This window comes from Stenella coeruleoalba (genome assembly GCF_951394435.1).
Source record: "Stenella coeruleoalba genome assembly, chromosome: 8".
Classification (NCBI taxonomy): domain Eukaryota; kingdom Metazoa; phylum Chordata; class Mammalia; order Artiodactyla; family Delphinidae; genus Stenella; species Stenella coeruleoalba.
In genome coordinates, this window is record NC_137154.1 from 91,241,633 (window position 1) to 91,263,597 (window position 21,965).

At 41.3% G+C, this 21,965-nt stretch overlaps 1 protein-coding gene across 3 annotated transcripts in view; it reads right to left on the reverse strand.

Annotated features, from left to right (window-relative positions):
• CADM1 (cell adhesion molecule 1) overlaps positions 1 to 21,965 on the reverse strand; it is a 335,266-nt gene that overhangs the window by 18,284 nt on the left and 295,017 nt on the right. For 2 of the 3 annotated variants that reach the window (XM_079929466.1, XM_079929467.1), the window contains exons 8-9: positions 17,642 to 17,728; positions 6,344 to 6,376 (exon numbers count right to left, since the gene is read on the reverse strand). In XM_079929466.1, coding sequence (XP_079785592.1) covers positions 6,344 to 6,376; positions 17,642 to 17,728 — 120 coding nt within the window. The remainder of the gene's footprint in view (positions 1 to 6,343; positions 6,377 to 17,641; positions 17,729 to 21,965) is intronic. The other variant, XM_079929468.1, reaches the window with a different exon arrangement.

Sequence of the window (21,965 nt, forward strand, 5' to 3'; positions counted from 1 at the left end):
ACAGTAAAAGGTTGGATTTTGTGAGTTGTTTTATAAAGAGGCCAAATGAATATTGAGAGCTAGGTTGGTGCTGTGAAAGAAAGTGTCACACCAGCTCTTGAAGAATTTCCATCATGACCCTTGCCAATATTCAATGGCACATGCCAATTAAAAATGGGATGATTTGAAGTCCATGGATGTTCCCAAACTATGGATTTAGGCAACTATGAGAAAGCAATGAGTAATGCAATAAATTATAGAGGCAACTGAGTAGGGATGTTATCCACTGGTTCTGAAATCTGATTGGTTGAAAGTGTTCCTATTTCTAATTGGCTTTATTCATTGTATAAAGACTGATGAATACAATTATTTGAATAATTGTTATAAATGGGCAACATAAAGTTCTCCTCTGTAGTTAATTATGAATTTGCAGTTCTCAGGAGGCTAATCCCTCACTTCTACGTGGCCCAATGAATATCAAAGCATGCTACATACATGCTTGGCACCCACTGAACCATATTAAACGAGGATGTTTCAAGTAGGCAGCTTTACTGCTGAAGGCTTGTTTCCCTGGGGAGGGCATTAGAAAGCTAATTTTAAAAAAATAAAGACAAATATGTTTATGAAATATCATTGATATGCAAAGTTTCCCATTAAAAAGCGACAGACAGTTTATACACACCTCATTAAAGATGAAACTGTCAGTTTTTAATGGCATAAACTTTAAAATATACCAAATCCTCTGGAATCTACAGCTCAGATTATATCCCAAAGTGGGAAGCCATCTAGGTTAGTGGCGTTAAATGTTTTTGCACTACTATTGTATTTTATGAATCTATAGTGCTCCGCCATAGTTGGATAATTTCAAAATAAATATAATTAGGAAGAGTTTACTGAAGCACTGAGTGTACAAGCAAAATTTACCTCCTAAAATTACTTTGACTTAGGTAGTTTTCTTTCGTGATAAAAATTATACAGCTCTCATTTTTCTCAAAGAAAAAGATGCATTCTGTGAGGCAGAGAATAGTCTTCAAAAGGAAACTCCACCATTTAACAATAAGTGGGAAATTACTTCTGGGTTTTTCTCTTGAACTTTTCATATCATCCGCTCAAGCCCTTCCTGGTCACTTCAATTAAAATGTATTCAACACATTTCTTTAAACTTTGTTAAACAAATGAAAGTTTACTTTTGGTCCATATGGGATTTTCTTTTGAGCAATTAATAAAATCCTAAGGTGCAAACATGATAATTTAATACACGCACGAGAATCGTCTCTTCCGCAGACGTGATTTTTGCTCCTTCGTGATGCTATCAATCACGTGCTGCACGTGCCCTAAGCCTCCTCAGACAGTGCTTCTGCTGTTGGTATGGTTACTTCTCCTTTCCAGCAGAAATCGCTGGCTTCTAAAAATGGTATGTATGGCGTAGCAATTTTGAACCAGGTTAAGGAAAACCTCAAAAATTAGAAACAGCAAGAAATCCTGAAGTTAGTTAAATTCAAGGTCAAGGTCAAGTAATATCTAAATGCTTGGGGCTCAATTCATCAGGGTTTCCTTCTTTTTTTTTTTTTCCCTGAAAATTTTAAAACAGAATGATCAAATAAAACCTCTAGGAAACAAAAAAACTTCCCACTGGCCCTAGTATCATTCCCATTATGAAAAAATAGGCGATGGTCTCTCTCTTACCTAAGCAGCATATGTCTGATCACTTGGCCATATTATGGAATCTGTTACTTCCATCACCAGCCATAAGAGTTCAGATGCCCCGGCAGTTTTAATCTAAATGCTCAGTCAGTCATCCTGTTCTTCCTGCTTTGTCAGCTTTTGTGGAGAGTTTTTCCCTTGGTCCCATTAGCAGAAATTTGGTTCACGCCGTTAAACAGTAGCACATTGTTTCCAAACTGCATATCAAGGCTGAAACACAATCTTCAGGTCCTGCAGCCATTCGTAAACCTCTTTAGCTTTGTTCTTGAGTAGAACATACAATGTCTGCAGAGTCCCTTGACTGAATGACAGCCTTCGAATGCCACTGTTGTGTACTCATACAGAGAGATGTGCAGAGGGGTGCATACACGGATGGTGGACATAGAGGTTGTAATAATGCGCACTGCTGGCTATTTTTCTTTAAAATGGGCTTCAGAATTTCCCCACAATTGAATAGAAAGATAAGAAATTTCATGGGCTTTTAGAATTCCATCACGGCTTGCACGACTTATGAAGTAAGTCAGGGAAAGGGAGATCCGTGGGGTAGTTGCCTAAGGGCAGAGGTCTAGGGGATAAGCATGTATCTAGCACAGGCCAAACATTTTGAAACCAAAACTGAAAGTGAAAAATTATGTCAGAGGGGTTCCCAGTTTGAGTCTCACTACAATTGCATACTAAATTAAAAACTAGTTAATAACTCATTTGGGATTATAAATTCATGAGATCATCAGCTTCTAATGTACCAAGAGGTAGCAAGCAAAAGGACGGGTAGACTTGAAAATAATGAAATAGCGGTGGGGCAGAGTGGGGGGAGAGACAGAGAAAGAGAAAGACAGAGAGAGAGAGAGAGAGAGAGAGAGAGAGAGACAGAGACAGAGAGAGAGACAGAGAGAGAGAACCCCCAAACCCAGAGGAAGCCAGCTGACTACAGTGCAGCAAAAGCACAAGCACTATTCCAGACCATGGGCATGCTGTCACCCAAAACCTCACACGAGGGAGGTGGGTGGGGGAAGGGAGAGGGGACACACAGGGCAGAAAAAGAACAAGGCACAAGACACTTACAGAGAAGCGCCCCACATTGGAACAAACAAATAAAAACCATCACACGCACCCACACATCAATAATCATAGGAACGAGTACACCATCCGTGCTTAACGTCACTCATGCATTTCTGCCATAAATTTCAGACCATGTGGTACCAGGATTTGGCAGAGTGTTTTTTGCATTTCTCAACATGCACACATAACACAGGATTCTTCCTGTCCAGGCCTTAAGGATGAGCTCCAAAAACACAAATGCTCAAGATCTTTCTTCAAAGATCCCTTCCATCGCCCTAGTCTAGGAATCCCACTCTTACACTCACATTTATCTTTACTGTACTATCAATTATATCCTTAAAGACACATTGTGGCTGACTGTTGTTTGGTTTCTTTTTGGAGAAAATCCATTTGTTTTTGAATCATGCCCATGCACTTCTAACCTCCCAATACATGCTTATTCTAATCAGATATTGGTAAGAACAAAAGGTCAACATACATAAACAACTGATATACTTCATACATACTCTAGCAACACAAGCTTGAATAAAATATTTTAATGAGTCTTCAAAGGGAAAACATTTTGTAAAATTATTTTTTTTCCTTTTTAGAAAAGAAAAGAGAAGTATGGAAAGAAATCCAGTAGGCAAACTTTTAAGACCAGTACAATGGTCACAACTGGCTGACCCAGTACGTCTTGTCATTTAAGTTGCCAAGTTATCAAACCACAACATTTTTCTAGGCCCAGATCTCCAACATGAGCATCTCAGGATAATTCTCAAATGAATCTAAGTCACATGGTTGTTATATGGAAGAAGCTGGCTTTTACCCATAAGTCACTTGAATAAAGTCAGTTCTGTATCCTCATCTCCTTGGAAACGTGGTCCCCTGCTTTGTAACTCCAATCATATTCTATTGCCTTTTCTATCCTGACAACTGACCTGGAAGACTTTCTCCCCCTGTTAAGTAAAATTCTAGATATTACTTTGGCTTTCATTAAAGCTTTTTGCTGTGGGCTGGAGAGTATGCTGTTGAAAAGAGGGGTCAGATCCCTTTGGGAGGATGCTGTGAGGGTTTTAGACAAGTTGGAGCATGTATTTATAAATGCATTTTATAGGAATCAACCTGGATTATCACTTCTCTCTACCTGCTAAGGAATCATATATTATATATGATGATCATATATTTATACACACACACACACACACACACACACACACACACACACACATATTATACTATTCTTACTTCCTTTTTTTTCTCCCCTAATTTCTTGGCTGTAGGTATACTTCTCATTCACTGCTGGTCAATAGCATCCTACTGGGACATTGCTGGCTTGAACACTATCCCTGAACTAGTAAGACAGTGGTGGTTTCTCACAGTACACAGGCATCTCTGTTTCCTGTCACACGAATGCTAGAGTCCTATTCCAAGTGTCTCTTTATTATACTACAAAAAGAGATCACCTTCACTTTCTTTCTCCATAGAGAAATACATGTTCAAATACTAGTATCCTAAGATCAGGACTGGCTCCCTAAATTAATTTCTCATTTTTCAGCTCAGGGGACATATTTTTTTTTCTGTTATTTTTTTTGTGTGTGGTACGTGGGGCTCTCACTGTCGTGGCCTCTCCCGTCGCGGAGCACGGGCTCCAGACGCACAGGCCCAGCGGCCATGGCTCACGGGCCCAGCCGCTCTGCGGCATGTGGGATCCTCCCGGACCGGGGCACGAACCCACGTCCCCTGCATCGGCAGGCGAACTCTCAACCACTGTGCCACCAGGGAAGCCCAGGGGGACATATTTTTTACCTTGAATACCCCACCCAACTCCAAGACCTACAACTATTAGAGTCATATAACTACACAAATGTTACTGAAGGGACCTAGAAAACAGAAGCCTGGAGTCTTGAGATAAATGATCAGTATCTCTTCAAAGATCTCACAGAATTCAGGAATCTTATGATTACATTTGACCCTGGAGTTAATTATAGAAAGCTCAGAACTTAAAGCATCTTAAAAAGAATAGAACAAAAATCTCTTGAACTACATTAAAATAGCCTTAAAGCTCTGAGAATAATCGATAAAAGTCAGGAAGTGCTCAATTAATGATGAAACCTACAAATAACTGAGCTTAATGGAGTGCAGTGTCTGAGATGCAGTGAGCACCATGGGGCATTACCTTGGAAAGTGGAAGTTTTTTACCTAATTGATTTCTCATCATTGTTGGTGTATCTGGCCCTTTAACTAATTTTATGAACTTTTCCCTTTGTGCCAGTGACAGGGAGGGCAGGGGGAGGTGGGTTAGGGTGGGGAGGGATACTGCCCCATACCCAAGTTTGTTTTGCTTTCTCAGAATTTCTCATCAGAAGGTCCAAATATGGGGGGTGGTCAGCCAAGCATAAAGGCCTGACCTTCAAGGACGGCTCACACAGCATAGGTTTTGCTCAGAGATTTCTAACTGGTTAAGTCCTCAAATGCAGGTCTGTTTGAGAAGGTCAGTCGTGCTGGGAAGAGCTGTTTCTCTAAAAGTTGAATGAACACCATAGGGTTGGCCGATCACCTCTTGTCATTTAACTGATAGATTTCAATCCTGCACAATGTGCAAAGCGACGTAAGTAGGCCCTTTACCAAATAATTCCCTTGAATTCAGTTATTAAAATTCAGCCCATTTTTAACTAACATATCTTTCTCCAAAGCACAATATTGCCAGGGTGAGATGTGAGCTAAGTAATACAGTAATATACAGATGAAACGTGATTCTCATTTTCTGATTGGAGACATATAGAAAAGTGAATGGACCTATTCCAACCTAGGAAGTCAGTGGATTAATTCGGAAAAGGATTTCCTGATGCCCCCTGCTGAGCTGTATTTACTCGGTTTTTATCAGCTTTTGGCTAACATCGTGAGGAGTTTTTTTTTTTTTTTAGTATTTTGCCTACAAGGACCCACACGCAAATGATTTTTTTTTGAGTCCCAGTTAATGCTGTTGAAATGTACATATGGTGTCATTCTTGTTTGGAGCTGTTTCCCGCCAAATGGTAGCATAAACTTTTATGCACACGTGGAGATTAAGGGTGAACCTGCAAGAGGCCGTGGAGGTAAATATGATAATTAAAGAAGAACAATGTTCTTCCTCATCCCTACGTCATGAATTTAAACAGGAATCTTCCGCCCTGACCTGTCCTTCAGTCTCGACTACTAAGTGACATAAATGATGCCTCTTCAAAATGTACCTAAGATTCTAGCCTATGAACGAAGAAAGCAACTGGGCCTTTAATTCAGATGCTATGATTTTTAGGCAAATATTAGGGTTTTTTTTGGAGTCCCTTATATTTCAATGTCTGGCGGCATTATAGAATTAAGGGCTACGTGCAGCTAAAACTCCTGCAGCCCAGCCAGCCGACAGGGAGGCCTCATCTCAGATTGCAACCATTGAACACCGAACTCACAACAGAAATGACAAGACTCGACATCCTTTCAAGCCTCACAAATTAGAGTATATTTATGAGGTCAGTCTACTCGGAACACAGTTTCCCTTGAAGACTACATTTCTCTTTTTCCCAGGCTTGCCTTGCCGCTCAGCAGTGCTGAGAAGGTAGATAAACAGTAATGTGGTACCAACCGTGGACTGCTGGTTCTGTCGTCGCCGTGGTGTCTACAGACGGGAACAGAGGATTGGAGGAAGGGAAGAAACAGGAGGAACGGCATGCAAAAAAAGGGAAAATGGAAAAAAATGGAACAGATAATATATGAGCAAGCTTTCAAAGAACATCGCGTGACAAGCAATAATAAATGAAAAGCCAAAAGCATTTGAAGTGAGTTGCACTGTTTTAAGACATGCCTTCAGCTCAAAGCTGCGAGCCAGTGAGGAAAACAGTAGATTCTTTGGTTCTGGGGGTCTTGCCAGGATACATCTACTTGCTAGTCAATAGTCAGGGGAACATGCAAAGTGATGAGAAACACCAGTGCAAACTCAGTGACTGGTAGATGGCTCTGAACGCACCAAGGCTCAGGACTGTGACAGAAAAGCTCAGTTGGGAGGCTGGCTGAACAGCAGATTCATACATTCAAACATTGCCTTTGTTTTAACCCAACCCACCCAGGCACTCAGGCTTTACGACTGCCAATCAGGCGTCGCTGAATCAATTGCACATTTAGGATCCTTTTATGGCTCATGCGCAGATGCCTGTAGATGAATATATGGGTTCAAGTTTTCCATCCAGTGTGTTATTTCAGCAGGGTTGAGCTGGAAAGTTCAATTAACTGGGAGGCCAGGGGAATGAACATGTTAAAGGCTTTCAGATTAGTTTCTATACACACACACACACACACACACACACACACACACACACACACACGCACACGCACACGCACACACACACACACACACGCACACACACACACGCACTCATACTCACCACTCAGCCATCCTCCACTCTGCGGATCTTACTATGTTACAATCTAAGGGCAAGAAGTCTTGCATGGAAAACACCCAAGTCCACATAATTTGCCAAATGCCACTTCTCATCATGTGACATTCCAAAAATTAAAGCATCCAGCCGTCCCTTTGCTCACGATCCAGAACCACATTCACTGCTGTGAGCTGCCAGGAGTCCTGCCTTCAGGGTGAATCAGGAGATGGCACGGGAGGTTTTTTCACTGCCAGATGCACTTGTTATGGAAGAAACCGTGGTTTGTCTCTTCTTCTATTTCTAATGCCGTTCAAGTTTTCTCCTTCTACCAGGCTTCAAAACCAGGCCTGCTATACTGGCTCCTCTTCACAGGAAATTCCTCAGGGGGCTCCAGAAATTTTCTTTTTCTTTTTGGCTAGAGGGGAAGTGGGATAAATATCTAACAAAATGCACGGCAACATTCCTCTCCCAGAGTCGTTTTAATACCCCTCTTCTAGCCAACTTCATTCCAACGTCAACCCATCTGGCCGGGTTTTAATTTTCAGTTCTACCTTCTCAAGGTGTCTCCCTCCACGATGCCTTTCTGGCCAGAAAGGAGTGGAGACACTCACACATGAGCTGGTCATGTTGAGCTGTAGTGGGATCCTGGGTTGACACTGCAAGTAGTTACCTGTCCTTTTTTATCATGCAGCTATTTAGCTGGTAATTATTTTCATGAGTTCTGGAGACACCAAAAGACGCCTTTGGACTTGACATAGGCAATGTTTAAATGCACCAGAATGCCAAATGTAACATTTTTTTTTGGTCCAACGAGCCTGGTGCTTCTGATTTATAAATATGACACATGAATTCACACCAGTGTTCCCCTTCAATTCCCCTTTCCTCAGAACCCTAGACCATCAAAAAATCAGAGCCCTTCTAAGGAGCCAGAATTAACCAGAAGTCCGAGAGGCCACTACAGCTTAATAGAACTTATGGCTGAGTTTCTGAAGAACAGATGAAGGAAAGAAAAACATAAAATAAACCACACCAGAACGCAATACTTACTTACAAGTCTGTATGCATAAAAAAGCAGTTAAAAAACAATACCGAAAATTGTTCAGATGAAACATCTCTACATCAGATGCTCATGACACGTCTGACACGTCTCCTTACTTGAAACATTCAAGTCAAGTGTTAGTTTGAGGTGCTTTCAATTGCAGGGGCAAAATCAAATGCACATTTGTACAGAAACACTTATATGAAAGTTAATATATTTCATGGCTAGACACTGGTTTCTTTCCAAAATTAATTTTAAAAAAAGCAATAAACATTTTGGCTCGTTAGTTTTGTAGCAGCACTTCTAATATGCTTTATTTTCACCAGGTAAATCATTAGTATAAAATGAAAGAAAGGGGTTGGAGTAAAATCTAAGGGTCCTCAAAAATAATGTCTTAGCATTAACCGACGACTCCCCAATTTACTGTCTGCCTACATCACAACATCACGTCAGCTTTATGACGAAATCAAACTAAGGGAAGCTGGGTGTACGCTTCCCTGTGGGTACCAGAGAACAAATGAAGGGAAGTTCACAGGGCAGCCTGCCTCCCCATTCTGGGGATGGGAAATCCATCAATTGCGCCCAACAGGGAAGAGAAAGGGATGTTGAGAAGGAAAACACACAGTTCTAAAACAGTGAAAAGCAAACACATGTTCAAGTCAAACAACACAGTTACTGCAGCTGGGAATGGCAAAACCAGGGATCAGCAATGGAGTGGCAGAGGGCAGCAGACACACAGGCTTGGCTACAAAGTTGAGACCGAGATTGAGGGTGAATGGGGGAGTCGCTGATTCCATTTCTCTAAGAGCATCTGGTGTGGTATCTGAACAGAGGCTATTTCAAGTAAAGAATGAAAAAAAAAAATCTTTAGAAGTGACTTTGTGCTCCCCGCAGGAGAGCACTGTGACAGAATCTAATTCTCCTTCATAATTGCATTACGACGTCATGCAGAAACCACAGACACCCTGGCTCTGAAGTGAGTGCGGCTCTGTGAAGTAGGATTTATTAAGGTATCTTAATCAGGAGACTGGAGAGATGTGCTAGCCCACCCCTGTGAATCAACTTGTGGGGTCACTGTATTGTTTGATAACATTCTAAGTGTACAGGCAAAATGCAAACAGTAACTTTCCAATAGAAGATAACGTAGGCTCTAATTAACTTGAAAAATGAGAGTGCCTAATTGCCCTAACAGAGGCTGTTTCAAACTTCATTCTGCGGCTGCCTTTAAAAAATAATCTTTGCGCTAGGCCTAGGAGAAAAATAGGTCACAGAAAGTTGAGCTGGACTTATGGTGGTGTAGGGTTATGAAATTAAAAAAGCCTCTTTGAGCTACTGTCTCTTTTAATTTTAATTACAATGAGGGAGAACTTTATTGTACATCTATTTTTATATGGTCAAGAAAAAGCAATCCCACGTTCCTGCAAACCCAGTAAGTGTGTATGGTCTTAATAGTCACTCTCTAGCTGTTTTATGAGTATAATTAAACAAGGTATCCAAGGGCAGGGCCTGCACTGCTATTTGAAAGATGAACATTTCACTGAATATCGACTTTCAGTCTCCCAGCCATACAAACAGTTTATGGGACCCTACCTTGAATACATTAAACATCACCTATATTTCACAGTGGCAGTATCAGATATCTTCAAAATCAAAAGGCTCAGACAATGTGTCAGATTAGAGACACCATCCATTTAACCAAGTAGCAAAAAAAACCCCAAACCAAAAACAACAACAACAAAAAAACCTCATGCGAGGCAGCTGGGCAATGTTTAGCTGAAACAGTCATGTGTAAGCTCCACTGTGGCACATTCTAATCCTTTCATATGGATTCTCTCCAACTTAGAATTGTTCATTGAGTGTGACAGACTGGGGGTTTAAAACTAATCCATAAATTAGTCCGTGGTCTCAAACACAACGGGTGTCATAAAGGAAAATGAAAATCCAGGAACGAAATTAAATTCACAACCTTAAATACTTTTTCTTCTCCAACTGCTCTATGGTACTCCTGCTTTATAATGCCCAGATTCACTGCAAGGCTGCATTTGGGGGGAAGGGGGGACGGTATGAGTAGGCTGTACGTTAAAAAATGCATAGGGTAATAACCCAATCTGCTCAAAAGCAGAGCTTAATTGTAAAGAATTTAAATTCTGCCATTTTGATTGTCATAAGCTTAAATGAAAGCATACTAAGCAGTCCAGACATATTTTAATACAGTTTCTCTCAGTTTATTTTCTTAACTAAAGTCAATAAGGAGCCAATGGGTTTTCTTAATTGAATTCCCCTTCAGTTTGTGTTACGGAGCTGCCTTAAAGCTAGACGCTAGGGTAGGCAAGGACTTCCCCTGACGGTTTTATTCTCACGATGGCGCTGTGCTGGCCAATATATATTAAGTATAGTTCCCTCTTTTTCTTTCTTCTTGACATATTTGAAATCTATTGAAAGCAAACATACCTGCTGGAAAATTAAACTTTGAAATTTATTTTCTACTGGTTTCCTGGTTAATTTTCTTTCCATCTATGTTCAGCTTTAATTAAACTCCCATTGCTCAGGGATGGGGGAAATGGATAGGAACGGAACTGAAGCTAAAAGGCCCGAATAGGAGACCCATAAGAAAGCTTTCTTCTGTCTTCCTGTCATCTCCCCTTTGAGTGAAGAGATTGTGTGCCACGGAACAGCAGGAAGGGGAGTACGTTGTTGTTCTTTTTTCTTTCTTTTTGGTTAATTTCCAGTTTTGTTAAAAGCTTCTTCAGAATTGTTCACAAGTGCTACTGTACCCCTGAGATCGTCTCATTTGCAAACCAGATGTTCTCAAAATAATAATAATAATAACCACCAGTACCGTGGTTTCATTTAACAAGGAAAACAATTCCTATCCTATGTTGTGTCCCTGCTGGGCGGGAGGAGGGACAGAGAGGGGTGAGGCACCGGTGAGGGGAGGAAAAGAGAGGGATGCAGGAGGGTGATGGTGGGGAGAGGGCAGCAGCTCTAGAAGTAGTAGTTTATATTCATCTCCTGGAGGGCTGGGTCCTTCCTGCCAAGTCCTTTATTTCCCACCACTGAGATAGCTCCAACTTTCTAATCCTAAGAAACCTGTATTTATGAGATTATTCTTTTGCACTGTTGTGCATGAATCTTTAGTATGAAAACATGTCAATCCCCTCTCTCTTGGATTATTTTTCAACAAGGAACATAAGAGCATGGAAATGATGATAGAGGCATTAGGGAAAAAAAAATCACACTGACTTCCCATCTCTCATTCCTTTTTGAAAAAAATGCAGAATCAGGTGACCTTCATCACTAATTTCTTCCATTCCCTCATAAGTCAATATGGGTCAAAAACTGGTTGGCTATGATGCTATTTGTAATAAGTTTATCATCATCAAAAAAATAAAAACGTATACACTGAAGACAGTATGGAAAAACATGGTCCACGCACCTCTGGGGCAAAAACTTGGAAAGGGAGCTCGTGACAAAACAGGTAGCTCGTTGAGTGTCTACTAGTGCCCTAATAATATTCTTGTCACCAGGCATACTGGTATGTATATCACTAACATTCGATAAGTATTCAATAAATGATGAATGAAAAACAGCCTTGATGGAGTAGATGCCAACTCTAGAAAAAAGGCAATTTAGTAAACATCCTAGGATGAGAGATGTGTATTTCCTAGCAACGATAGCTTAATATATATCCCAAATATAAATACACACAACAGACACAAACACTGACGATGGATGCTTGAAGTAAAGTTAGGCCTTCAGGCTTAATTTCCAAAATGCCATCCTTTCTTATCCACATTCTATCCATTCTTTGGTGGCACAGACCAAATTCTACGTCTCCTGTGACAGTCTCTTCAATCTTCTGAATCAGCCCTAAGTGCACAGTATCTCCTGCGTAAGGAGTTCCAATGGGTATAACCTATTTCCTCAGCTATATTTTAAGGGGTCTCAAGAATTTTCTGTCTCCGTGGGCACTAGCACAGTGCTGTACATATTATGGGTCCTTGATACGCGTTGAATGAATGCCTAAAAGCGTTACCTCTTATGTCATGCAGATATCAATAGCACAGAGTAGGAATCACGACGCTAAGACCCTGGAGAACAGACAGCTCTATGTGGAGCAAAGCTCTCTATTGTAACATAGCTGGTCATGCTACAGAGTCAGTCTTAAGACAGGTGTACTTCTTTCTTTTGTATTTAGGAAACTGAAAACATGTGCTTGGTTGTTGAGTTTCCCCAGTTTGGCATCCGCCGGAAGGATAAGGGCTGTTCTCACCTTCTTTATTTATGTGACCTGACCCACGTTACACACACAAAAAAGCTTATGATAGGAGGCTATGAATGCCAAAATAATAATGTGAGCCTGGGGGTGGGACTCACTTTCTCCAAGGTATATTGGGTACTGAGTGATTAGATACCAATAAGAAAAACCTTACTGTTTTCTTTTCCAAGAAACACAAAACATTTAATTGGATATGGACTTTCAAAAAGAGAAAAACTCATTTATAAATGACCTACTTCATTCTTATGAAAGGATTCTTAAATGTGTTTCAGAATTCGGCCCTGTAGCTATTCATTTCTTATTCTAAGGTGATTTTAATTTTTTAATTTATGACAGTCACATGTATAAATGTGACCTACGGGTTGAGCTCCTCCTGGCCTGAATTTTATATTTAAGCTGCTAAGGGTGTTTAAAACTGAGTGCTGAGTGTTTTCTATGGTACTTCTCATCAAGTACGTAACTCAGGGCAAAACCAGGCAGAAATAAAACAATATCCACATTAACTAGGGAGGGAAACAGAATATTTTCCTAACATGATTGATCCAACTGGCAGACCGGGGCAAAAGCTATCACCAAACACAAAAACAGGTATTTTTATGTACATCTAATATACAAAGTCAACTAATTTCAAAGAAAGTTCAAAACAAAACAAACAACGCCCTCCCCCCTCCCCACCCTCCCATGGCAGTAGGCTTTTCTTTGATTCTGGGTTTTGAAAGGAATTTGCATGGAGGCCTCTTACCCCAGGTAATGGTTGGCTGTCTCTGTATTTTCACAGAGGATGCCGGGGATGGATTTAAAGTGCAATTTAAATTAGGCATTTTGCTCTCCTATAATATAGCATATATCTTCATGAATGAAACCACATGGACAACTTGATATTAAAAAAAAAAAGAAAAGGGAGTGGGGGTCTGCCAGTAGCAATAGTCAAAACAGAAATATATGGTCAGAAGATTAACGTACACGAAAGAGAACAGAGACACCAAAGAATCTTATGGGAAATCACAGGAGGCTCTGCGCGGCTCCCATCCCAATTTTATCCCTCAGATGGTTTCTTATTTGGAAAGCGATTCTAATGACATTAGTGGCTGAATAGTTATAAAACCATAACAATGTTGATATGGCAAATTGATATCAAATGCTCCTTTCAGTACTCTAGAGCCTGCAAAAATCTTCTGCAGGTCAATCTACCTTTAGATGTGGCCTTCACAGGTAAGTCAGGAGAGCTTCCCCACGCAGGACGGATGGGAGGCAGAGGCGCCCTGCTCCTCCCACCCACCTGTGATTCTGGGTGGGCAGCATCGGGTCAGATTGGGCTTACAATTCCTCTTTTTCAAGGGCCTCCAGGATGAAGATTTAACATATTTTGAGGGAGTCAGGCGACTGGGAACTCACGAAGGCCTGCCTCCCTAACAGGGAGAACAATTCAATTATTCTGGTTATGAAAGATAAAAGATAACACTGGAACACTTCCTTTCAGAGACATCAGAAATCAACTATGACCTTTCGAGTTTAAAAACATTTTTCGATTGCATTTAAAAACAATTTGTACGTTTTTCTTGTAATGAAACGCTGACCTAGGGAATGGGTTTCAGTCACTGCATTTGCCTGGGAGAAAAGAAATAGATGCCCGTGGGCTTCCTCTTCCTCTTAGTTTTTTTTTAAGCTGAGGCTTTATGTTAGTATCACTAGATTTAGCTGTTGAAGCTTTTAAGGCTAATGGTGGCTGTAATGTACCAAACAGTACAAGAGAGAAGAAGAGTGGAGATTAATTTAGCTCTCCATTTCTCAGGATTCAGTCTGGAAGATTTCTTAGGAACCAATCTAAATCTAGGGGATAGCCTGGACCTTTAAAATGGGACACGGAATCATTCAGCTCCATAACCTTTAATCTGTTTGAAGAAAGGACCAAATGTTAAATTCCACAAGTACACTTTCTGGGCAAGATAAATATATATAAGACTGCTTGTTAAGACACAGCAAGCCTATAAGATCACATCCATTAAGGCAGTGGATTCTACAATGTTGTTTTAGTGGCAATTTTAGTGTAACGGCTCTTGGGTGTGCCAGTGAGAATCAGGGCATTCATCACCACAAATGCATTTTGTGTGTAGAGCGGGTTCAGCTGCTAACATCAAGAGGCCAAAGTGCACCTATGAGATCATCTTATATTACCTTGAGCAAAGAGGCCAGGAGGAGAGGAAGAGGAGAAGACAAGTCCCTATAAAGGTACCTGTGATGTGGACAGAAATATAGCATTGTTTGTTTTTAAAATTTCCTCTTAAATGGAGTCTCTGTGGTTGTAACTGTGATAACAGTGAGTTGTAGCTGTTTGAAGACGTGAGATTAGCTTTAGTCTGGAGTGAACTGATTAGCTTTAGTCAGCTGTGAACTGAAGCGCCTCTGCTGAGTCTCTGAGATTGATGGTGAGGGGGGAGGAGTTCAGGGAGTGTTAAGAAAGGTCTTTTTTAAAAAAGCCTAAGCTAGTGAGAGGCCAGCCACAAATGAAAAGTGCTGTTTCATATCAAATTCAAAAATGGGCAGAAGACCTAAATAGGCATTTCTCCAAAGAAGACATACAGATGGCCAACCAACACATGAAAGGATGCTCAACATCACTAATCATTAGAGAAATGCAAACCAAAACCATTATGAGATATCATCTCACAACAGTCAGAATGGCCATCATCAAAAAATCTACAAACAATAAATGCTGGAGAGGGTGTGGAGAAAAGGGAACCCTCTTGCACTGTTGGTGGGAATGTAAATTGATACAGCCACTGTGGAGAACAGTATGGAGGTTCCTTAAAAAACTACAAATAGAATTACCATATGATCCAGCAATCCCACTACTGGGCATATACCCTGAGAAAACCATAATTCAAAAAGAGTCATGTACCAAAATGTTCATTGCAGCTCTGTTTACAATAACCTGGAGATGGAAACAACCTAAGTGTCCATCATCAGATGAATGGATAAAGAAGATGTGGCACATATATACAATGGAATATTACTCAGCCATAAAAAGAAACGAAATTGAGCTATTTGTAATGAGGTGGAGAGACCTAGAGTCTGTCATACAGAGTGAAGTAAGTCAGAAAGAGAGAGACAAATACCGTATGCTAACACATATATATGGAATTTAAGAAAAAGAAAGTCATGAAGAACCTAGGGGTAAAACAGGAAGAAAGACACAGACCTACTAGAGAATGGACTTGAGGATATGGGGAGGGGGAAGGGTGAGCTGTGACAAAGCGAGAGAGAGGCATGGACATATATACACTACCAAATGTAAGGTAGATAGCTAGTGGGAAGCAGCCGCATAGCACAGGGAGATCAGCTTGGTGCTTTGTGACCGCCTGGAGGGGTGGGATAGGGAGGGTGGGAGGGAGGGAGACGTAAGAGGGAAAAGATATGGGAACATGTATATATATAACTGATTCATTTTGTTGTAAAGCAGAAACTAACACACCATTGTAAAGCAATTATACTCCAATAAAGATGTTAAAAAAAAAAAGAGAAATGTGGTATTTATGCCGAATGAATGAAGGCCTTGACCGCCTTAAAATGTAAACCTGACTAGCTACCTAGACGGAACCTTCTACAAGGAGAGGTAATCAAGGCTGGCTCACACCAGCCTTCTTCTTTGCAGAAGACAACTTCTGCAAAGACAAAACAGACCACAGAAGGGCTTTCTTAATGGGTTCACACATGCAGAGGAGTAGCGAAAGGGGTGGTGTAATTTACACTGACATCCAAAGGGCCATTCATAGGAAACTATGAAAACCTGGTAACAGCAGCTCAAGCTTAATTGGTTTACTACCCGGATAAGAGGTAAGAAATCATGAAAGGTAAACACCTGGTTCGCAGCAAGGAAAGTTGTTAGCATGGTTGCTCTGGAAATCAGTCAGGGAGGAGCATCTTTGTTGTGCTTATTAAGGATGCAGAAAGTGGGAGGAATCTGTCCGCACTGCTAACAAACTGAGTTTACTTAAGAAGCAGAAGAAACTAACAAAAAGCTAAAAGGCAAATACACACAGACAAGAATTTAGGAAGCAGCCTGGATGGAGCCGAGTTTAGGGTGAGACACAAAAACCAACTGATGGATTTTCAGAAGCTTTTCAATTAAGTGCAGGCACTGATGTTTTCGCAAACATCATTCAGAACCATGCTCTCTAGTGGCTTATTTAAAAGTTCTTTGTTCCACTCTAATGGTTAGAAAGGTGAAGAAAACTGAAATTAGACAATCTATTGTTATATTTCATAAACTGATGAGGCCTCCTCTTTCACTGAACACTTAGAATTTTCATCATGTCTATCACACCAACTCCCGTGGAAACTGAAAATGTCTCCGGAAAGTCAATGTAAAGGATGGTCTTACCTAAGGAAATCTTGCACGTCTACTCGACGTGGTGCGGCCATAACCTTTCCCACCCTGGTCGGCAGAGAAAACAACAAGTCTCCCGGACAAGCGACATCAAGCACTGAGAGCCGCTGGGGACCAACCAGGAAGGGGCTGGAGGACATAACCTCCTCCCTCAGTGACGGTCAGAAAAAGGAGACCGCGAAACTCACTTTGAATAGGAGTTTCAGACAGTCCAAAGAGCTAAACCACAGAGTGACAACCGCAGCGGCTCCTCCAGTGTTTAACGGAGGGCAGGAAGGGGTACTCGAGTGCCCAGAGTGGAACAGACGGTGACTCCCCAGGTGACACACGGTCAGTGGGTACTCTCTGGGGCAGGAAGGATGATGCATGTAGGAACGTGGCCCACGTGGACATGTTAAAGGGTGTGTATTTTCCTTCATGTGGATTAAGATGAAATTAAGGCAAGAAGAAGATCCGAAGCCGGGATACTTACCATTTCGTCAACCGTGGCTCAGCACAAGCTATCCGCGTGTTCTCTAAGAGCCAGGCTGCCATTTCCCCCCTAGCATTTTTCTTTGCATGGTGATGCTTAAAAAAGAATTCTGCAAAATATCTGATCTACTGTTAAATGCTTGGATGTTAAAGTCTTTTCTGAGGTCCTTAAGAGTCGACTTGAGAACACAGTATCTAATGTCTTTCAAGTTCCCAAATAAAGGAATAATTCTATTCCAAGGAGTTAAAGGGGCCTTTTAGGCTTCTTGTTATACATACCAGAAAGACAGTGTACATTCAGGACATCTGCAATGGCAATGAAGGTACCATACCTGCGATGATGGTAAGGATGGTGGTGGTGGTGGTGGTGGTGGTGGTGGTGGTGGTTGTTGTGAGAGGAGGGATAGTTGTGGGGGGATCTGGATAAAGAAAAAAAGGAGAATCAAACCCACAATGCTGAGCACAGCGGTGATCAGTAACGACACAACAAAGGCGTGAAGACGCTGACATGTTGTTTGATGACTTCTCCCTTTAAAAACCAAAGACTCCCCCCGCCGCCCCAGCCCCGCAAAAATTTATCTCTTATAATCATATCCCAAGGCCTTATTCGGAAGAGCTAAGAAAAGAAGAAAAGAGATTTGGGGGCTTCCCTGGTGGCGCAGTGGTTAAGAATCCGCCTGCCAATGCAGGAGACACAGGTTTGAGCCCCGGTCCGAAAAGATCCCACAAGCCGTGGAGCAACTAAGCCCATGTGCCCCAACTACTGAGCCTGCGCTCTAGAGCCCACAAGCCACAACTACTGAGCCCACGCGCTGCAACTACTGAGCCCGCACACCTACAGCCCGTGCTCTGCAACGAGAAGCCACCGCGATGAGAAGCCCGCGCACCACGACGAAGAGTAGTCCCCACTCGCCGCAGCTAGAGAAAAGCCCACGCATAGCAATGAAGACCCAACGTAGCCATAAATAAATAAATAAATAAAACAAATTTTAAAAATTTAAAAAGAAAAGAGATTTGTATCAATGAAGTGAACTAGGGATGAGGAGATGAGAAGTAGAGAAGGGAGGAAAAATCAAAACATATGACACGCCCCCCCACCCCCATCCGATTTCAAAGGGTGAGGTTAGACCAACTCAGCCCCTGAGAGGGTCCGACGGTTGTCATTTCATTTTATGCTTTCACCGGTGGGAGAAAGGAGGAGATGGCGCTGATCTATCTAAAGGGCTCCTATCGGCCAAGGGAAAGTGTGTGCCTGCCTCTTGGTCTCTGACTGTTAACTTCATTATTCTCCATCAATACATCCCAGCAGGAAGTAAAACTACTTCTATACTTGTAATAAATACACAGAAGAGAGAATGTCACCACTAAATATCAAGTTCCAGGCATGTGAGATTTTACTGAGATTTTATTTTCTAAAAGTCAATAAATTTTACAACTTATAAATATTAATCAGTTCATTGCCTTTGCTCAAGCCTGACCTACGTGGGCGACAATGATAAAACTGAAGAACGTTTCCATCTTGTAAACAAGAGAATTAAATATAAACAAGGCTTAACCCTCCAAGACAGGAATCCGATAGGGAATCCTCTGTCAGGTGTCTGATATACTGTATATTCTTCTATCATCTCCAAAATTATTTGGGGGAAAAGAGAAGGCAAATATGAAACAGAAAAAAAAAATCTCAGCCCAACTGATCAAACTGAATGTGTTAAATTGTCAGCAAGACTTTGACCTAAGCAATCATTCTGCTATGATAGAGCGTAAGACGATTTGAAGGCTTTTGATTTTAAATTTTATCTAACGCCCGTCAACTTTTTCTCCGTGACACATCTGGTGTCCTTTTATCTCCAAGTGAGCTCTCAGACTGTCGAATTAATACATCCAAACCTTAATTATATACCGTGTCTTTGTTGGGTTTGGCGGAACTTCCTGGAAGTTTACGAAAACATTATCTTGGCGTTTGGTTATGAGGTCTGCTTAAAAGATTCCTACCGTTGATCAATAATCAGTTTTAATTTTCCTCACAAACTTCTCTCACACGTACACAAATGTACGAATTTGACAGGGAAGAATCAAGAGCAAACCTGTCTGTTTTAGGGGAGACTCTGTTCATTGAAGTTGGGGATGCCAGCAGTTTAAACGACTATTGAAAGCAGCCTCACACATGAGCGCAAAAAAGGAATCCATTAAAAACAAAAATCTCATTCTCTTCCAAGAAGTATAAATGATTCATAATTTCAAACTACCTTGTTAGAAGAAGAACGGACAGTACACGTTCAGTCTTGCTTTTTGGAGTACTTTCTTATGGAGGCCACAGGTGGGGAAGCATTTTGTGACCTGGGAGACCACTGGATGCACCTACATCCTGTGGCAGGTGCAGGTACAGGTGCAGGTAGGGACGCAGGTGACTGGGGGGCACCAGTCCCTGAAGACAACCTGCTCTCTCCATGCCCCAATTCAGCTGTACCCAGAGATGTGCCTTCTCTGTTCTGATTCAATGACAATATTTATCACTGAAAAGGAACATCTGTAGCTGGTATGCTACAATGCTATTTCTGTCTCTATTTCAAAAAGTATTGGCACAAAATGTGCGATGTCCACGATACAATCAAAGTGCACCTGAAGGTGATTTGAAATTACCATTACCAACAGGAGTGGAACAGAGACTGACTAACGAGGGCAGAGACTTCAGAAAAAAGGTCACTAGTTCCTTTCATTTTGTGAAAATCACACACTTCCAATTATTTTCATCACTACTGGGGTAACTTGTCCTTCACATGTGGCTCAAGTGACCTAAATGAATTAGATTCCGTTACCAGGTGTAATGCCTAGATCATTTCTAGCGATAAGAGCAACGTGAGGTCACTATTTAAGAAAATACAGAGTTGGAGCTAATAAGCTATGTTTGACACATAGACGCTAGAAGAACAAAACCAACTGGGGCTCAGGCGCTAACCAGATAGATTCGCCAAGTATAGAAGTTACCTCTAGAGAATTAAACATTTTAAAAGCATGTTAACTCTGAGTTCATAAAGAACTTTGAAAGCTACTGTAGTAGGACAATAAATTGGCTTTGAAAAGAAACCCTACTCACCATCTTCTCAAACTGCTAGAATATTTTATTACTAGACAAGCAACACCTCAGGTGAGTGTTCTAGCCTGTCATCCCAGGCATTACTGCTAGTACAGGTTATGGGAGGGAGGTAGCATATTGTGCATCTAGCAAATTCCTAGACCAGGCGAAGTGCACCATCTTGGGTTGGGGAGATAGGTGGAGGTAGATGTGCTTGCCTACATGGGCAGGTCTCTGTTTCCTGGCTTTCAAATAATGCATTCTGGCCCAGCGAGTTCATTCCCAAACGACAATCTTGCATTGGAGGGAACTGTTCTACCGGGAAGCAGAGAGAGTAAGAGAAACTACAAAGAAAGACACACATTTCACTGTAGACTTTAGAGTCAAAGTTATCGTGGCTCTGAAACATATTTAGTAACCATGTGAACTTGGGCAACTTATGTGACCTTTCTAAGCTTCCTTTTACCATCTGTAAAATGGGATGGCGCTTACCTCGTCATGTTATCGTGGAGATCAGAGGTGATCATGCATGTAAAACTGTCACCCTAGCGCATGGAACGAAGTGCGCAAGCCCTCAATAAATGCTAGCCAGAGCTAGGATCCAAAATTATTCAAATCTATCTGTCAAATCCACAAAACGCTTCTCATCTTGAGATGTCGGAACAGTGGGTACAATAAGTCAAAATTGTTTTTCCAGATAACTGAGTCTTCTGAATCAAGGAAGCACATAATAGACTGGTGGAAATTTGTCTCTGCTTTTCATAATCTGCCGTTTTAAAAAAGAGCTGAATGAAAGTCGTCTGTAAACCTGGATAACAGCAAGGCTGGGGCCTTGCATGAGGCTTAAACCCTGATGTTGAGCATGGGAGGGATGTAGAAGCAAAAGGGGGATGGCTGGAAACGGGGCACTCGGCACCTCCTTGCACCTACACGGAGAGCCATTCCCTTCACTCTGATCTCCTTAACTACCGGGGAGAATGAATGCTATTATGTGTAGACCACAGACAACATGGGTAGTGTGCAAAGAAATCACACCTCAGAAGTCTATACATAAAGTGATTAGATGTGAGCCTTTAACTTTGCATTATGCTAAGGAAAACAAAACTCAGGTACAGGCTAAGGATTCTATTTTAATATCCATGTAGATATGAGGTAAAGCATGCTTCTATTCATCAAGGAGACTGCTACTCCTATTTTCTTCATAAGGAAAGTGGCCAGGTTCTAAGACGTTATGGTGTAAATATCCCATATGTAGATTTACATGTGTATATGTGTATATTCACATACACTTACACTTGGATTATTTACCTGGCTCACATGAAGAGAGAAATGCACACACATGTTCATATATTTACAAGATACTGAAATTGTCATGCCTATGGTTACTCATTCTGTGTCATGTCAGCTCATGACTATTTTTCCTGGTGTAAAAGTAACCGAGAGAGTCAACTGGACAGAAGAGACTCAATTCGTCATCATAAGACTAGACAGGCAGTGCACTCCTCAACTAAACAGAGAATATTCACCAGACACAAAATTGACCATGAGCTATAAATGGGAAATAAGTTTAAAATGGCTGGTAC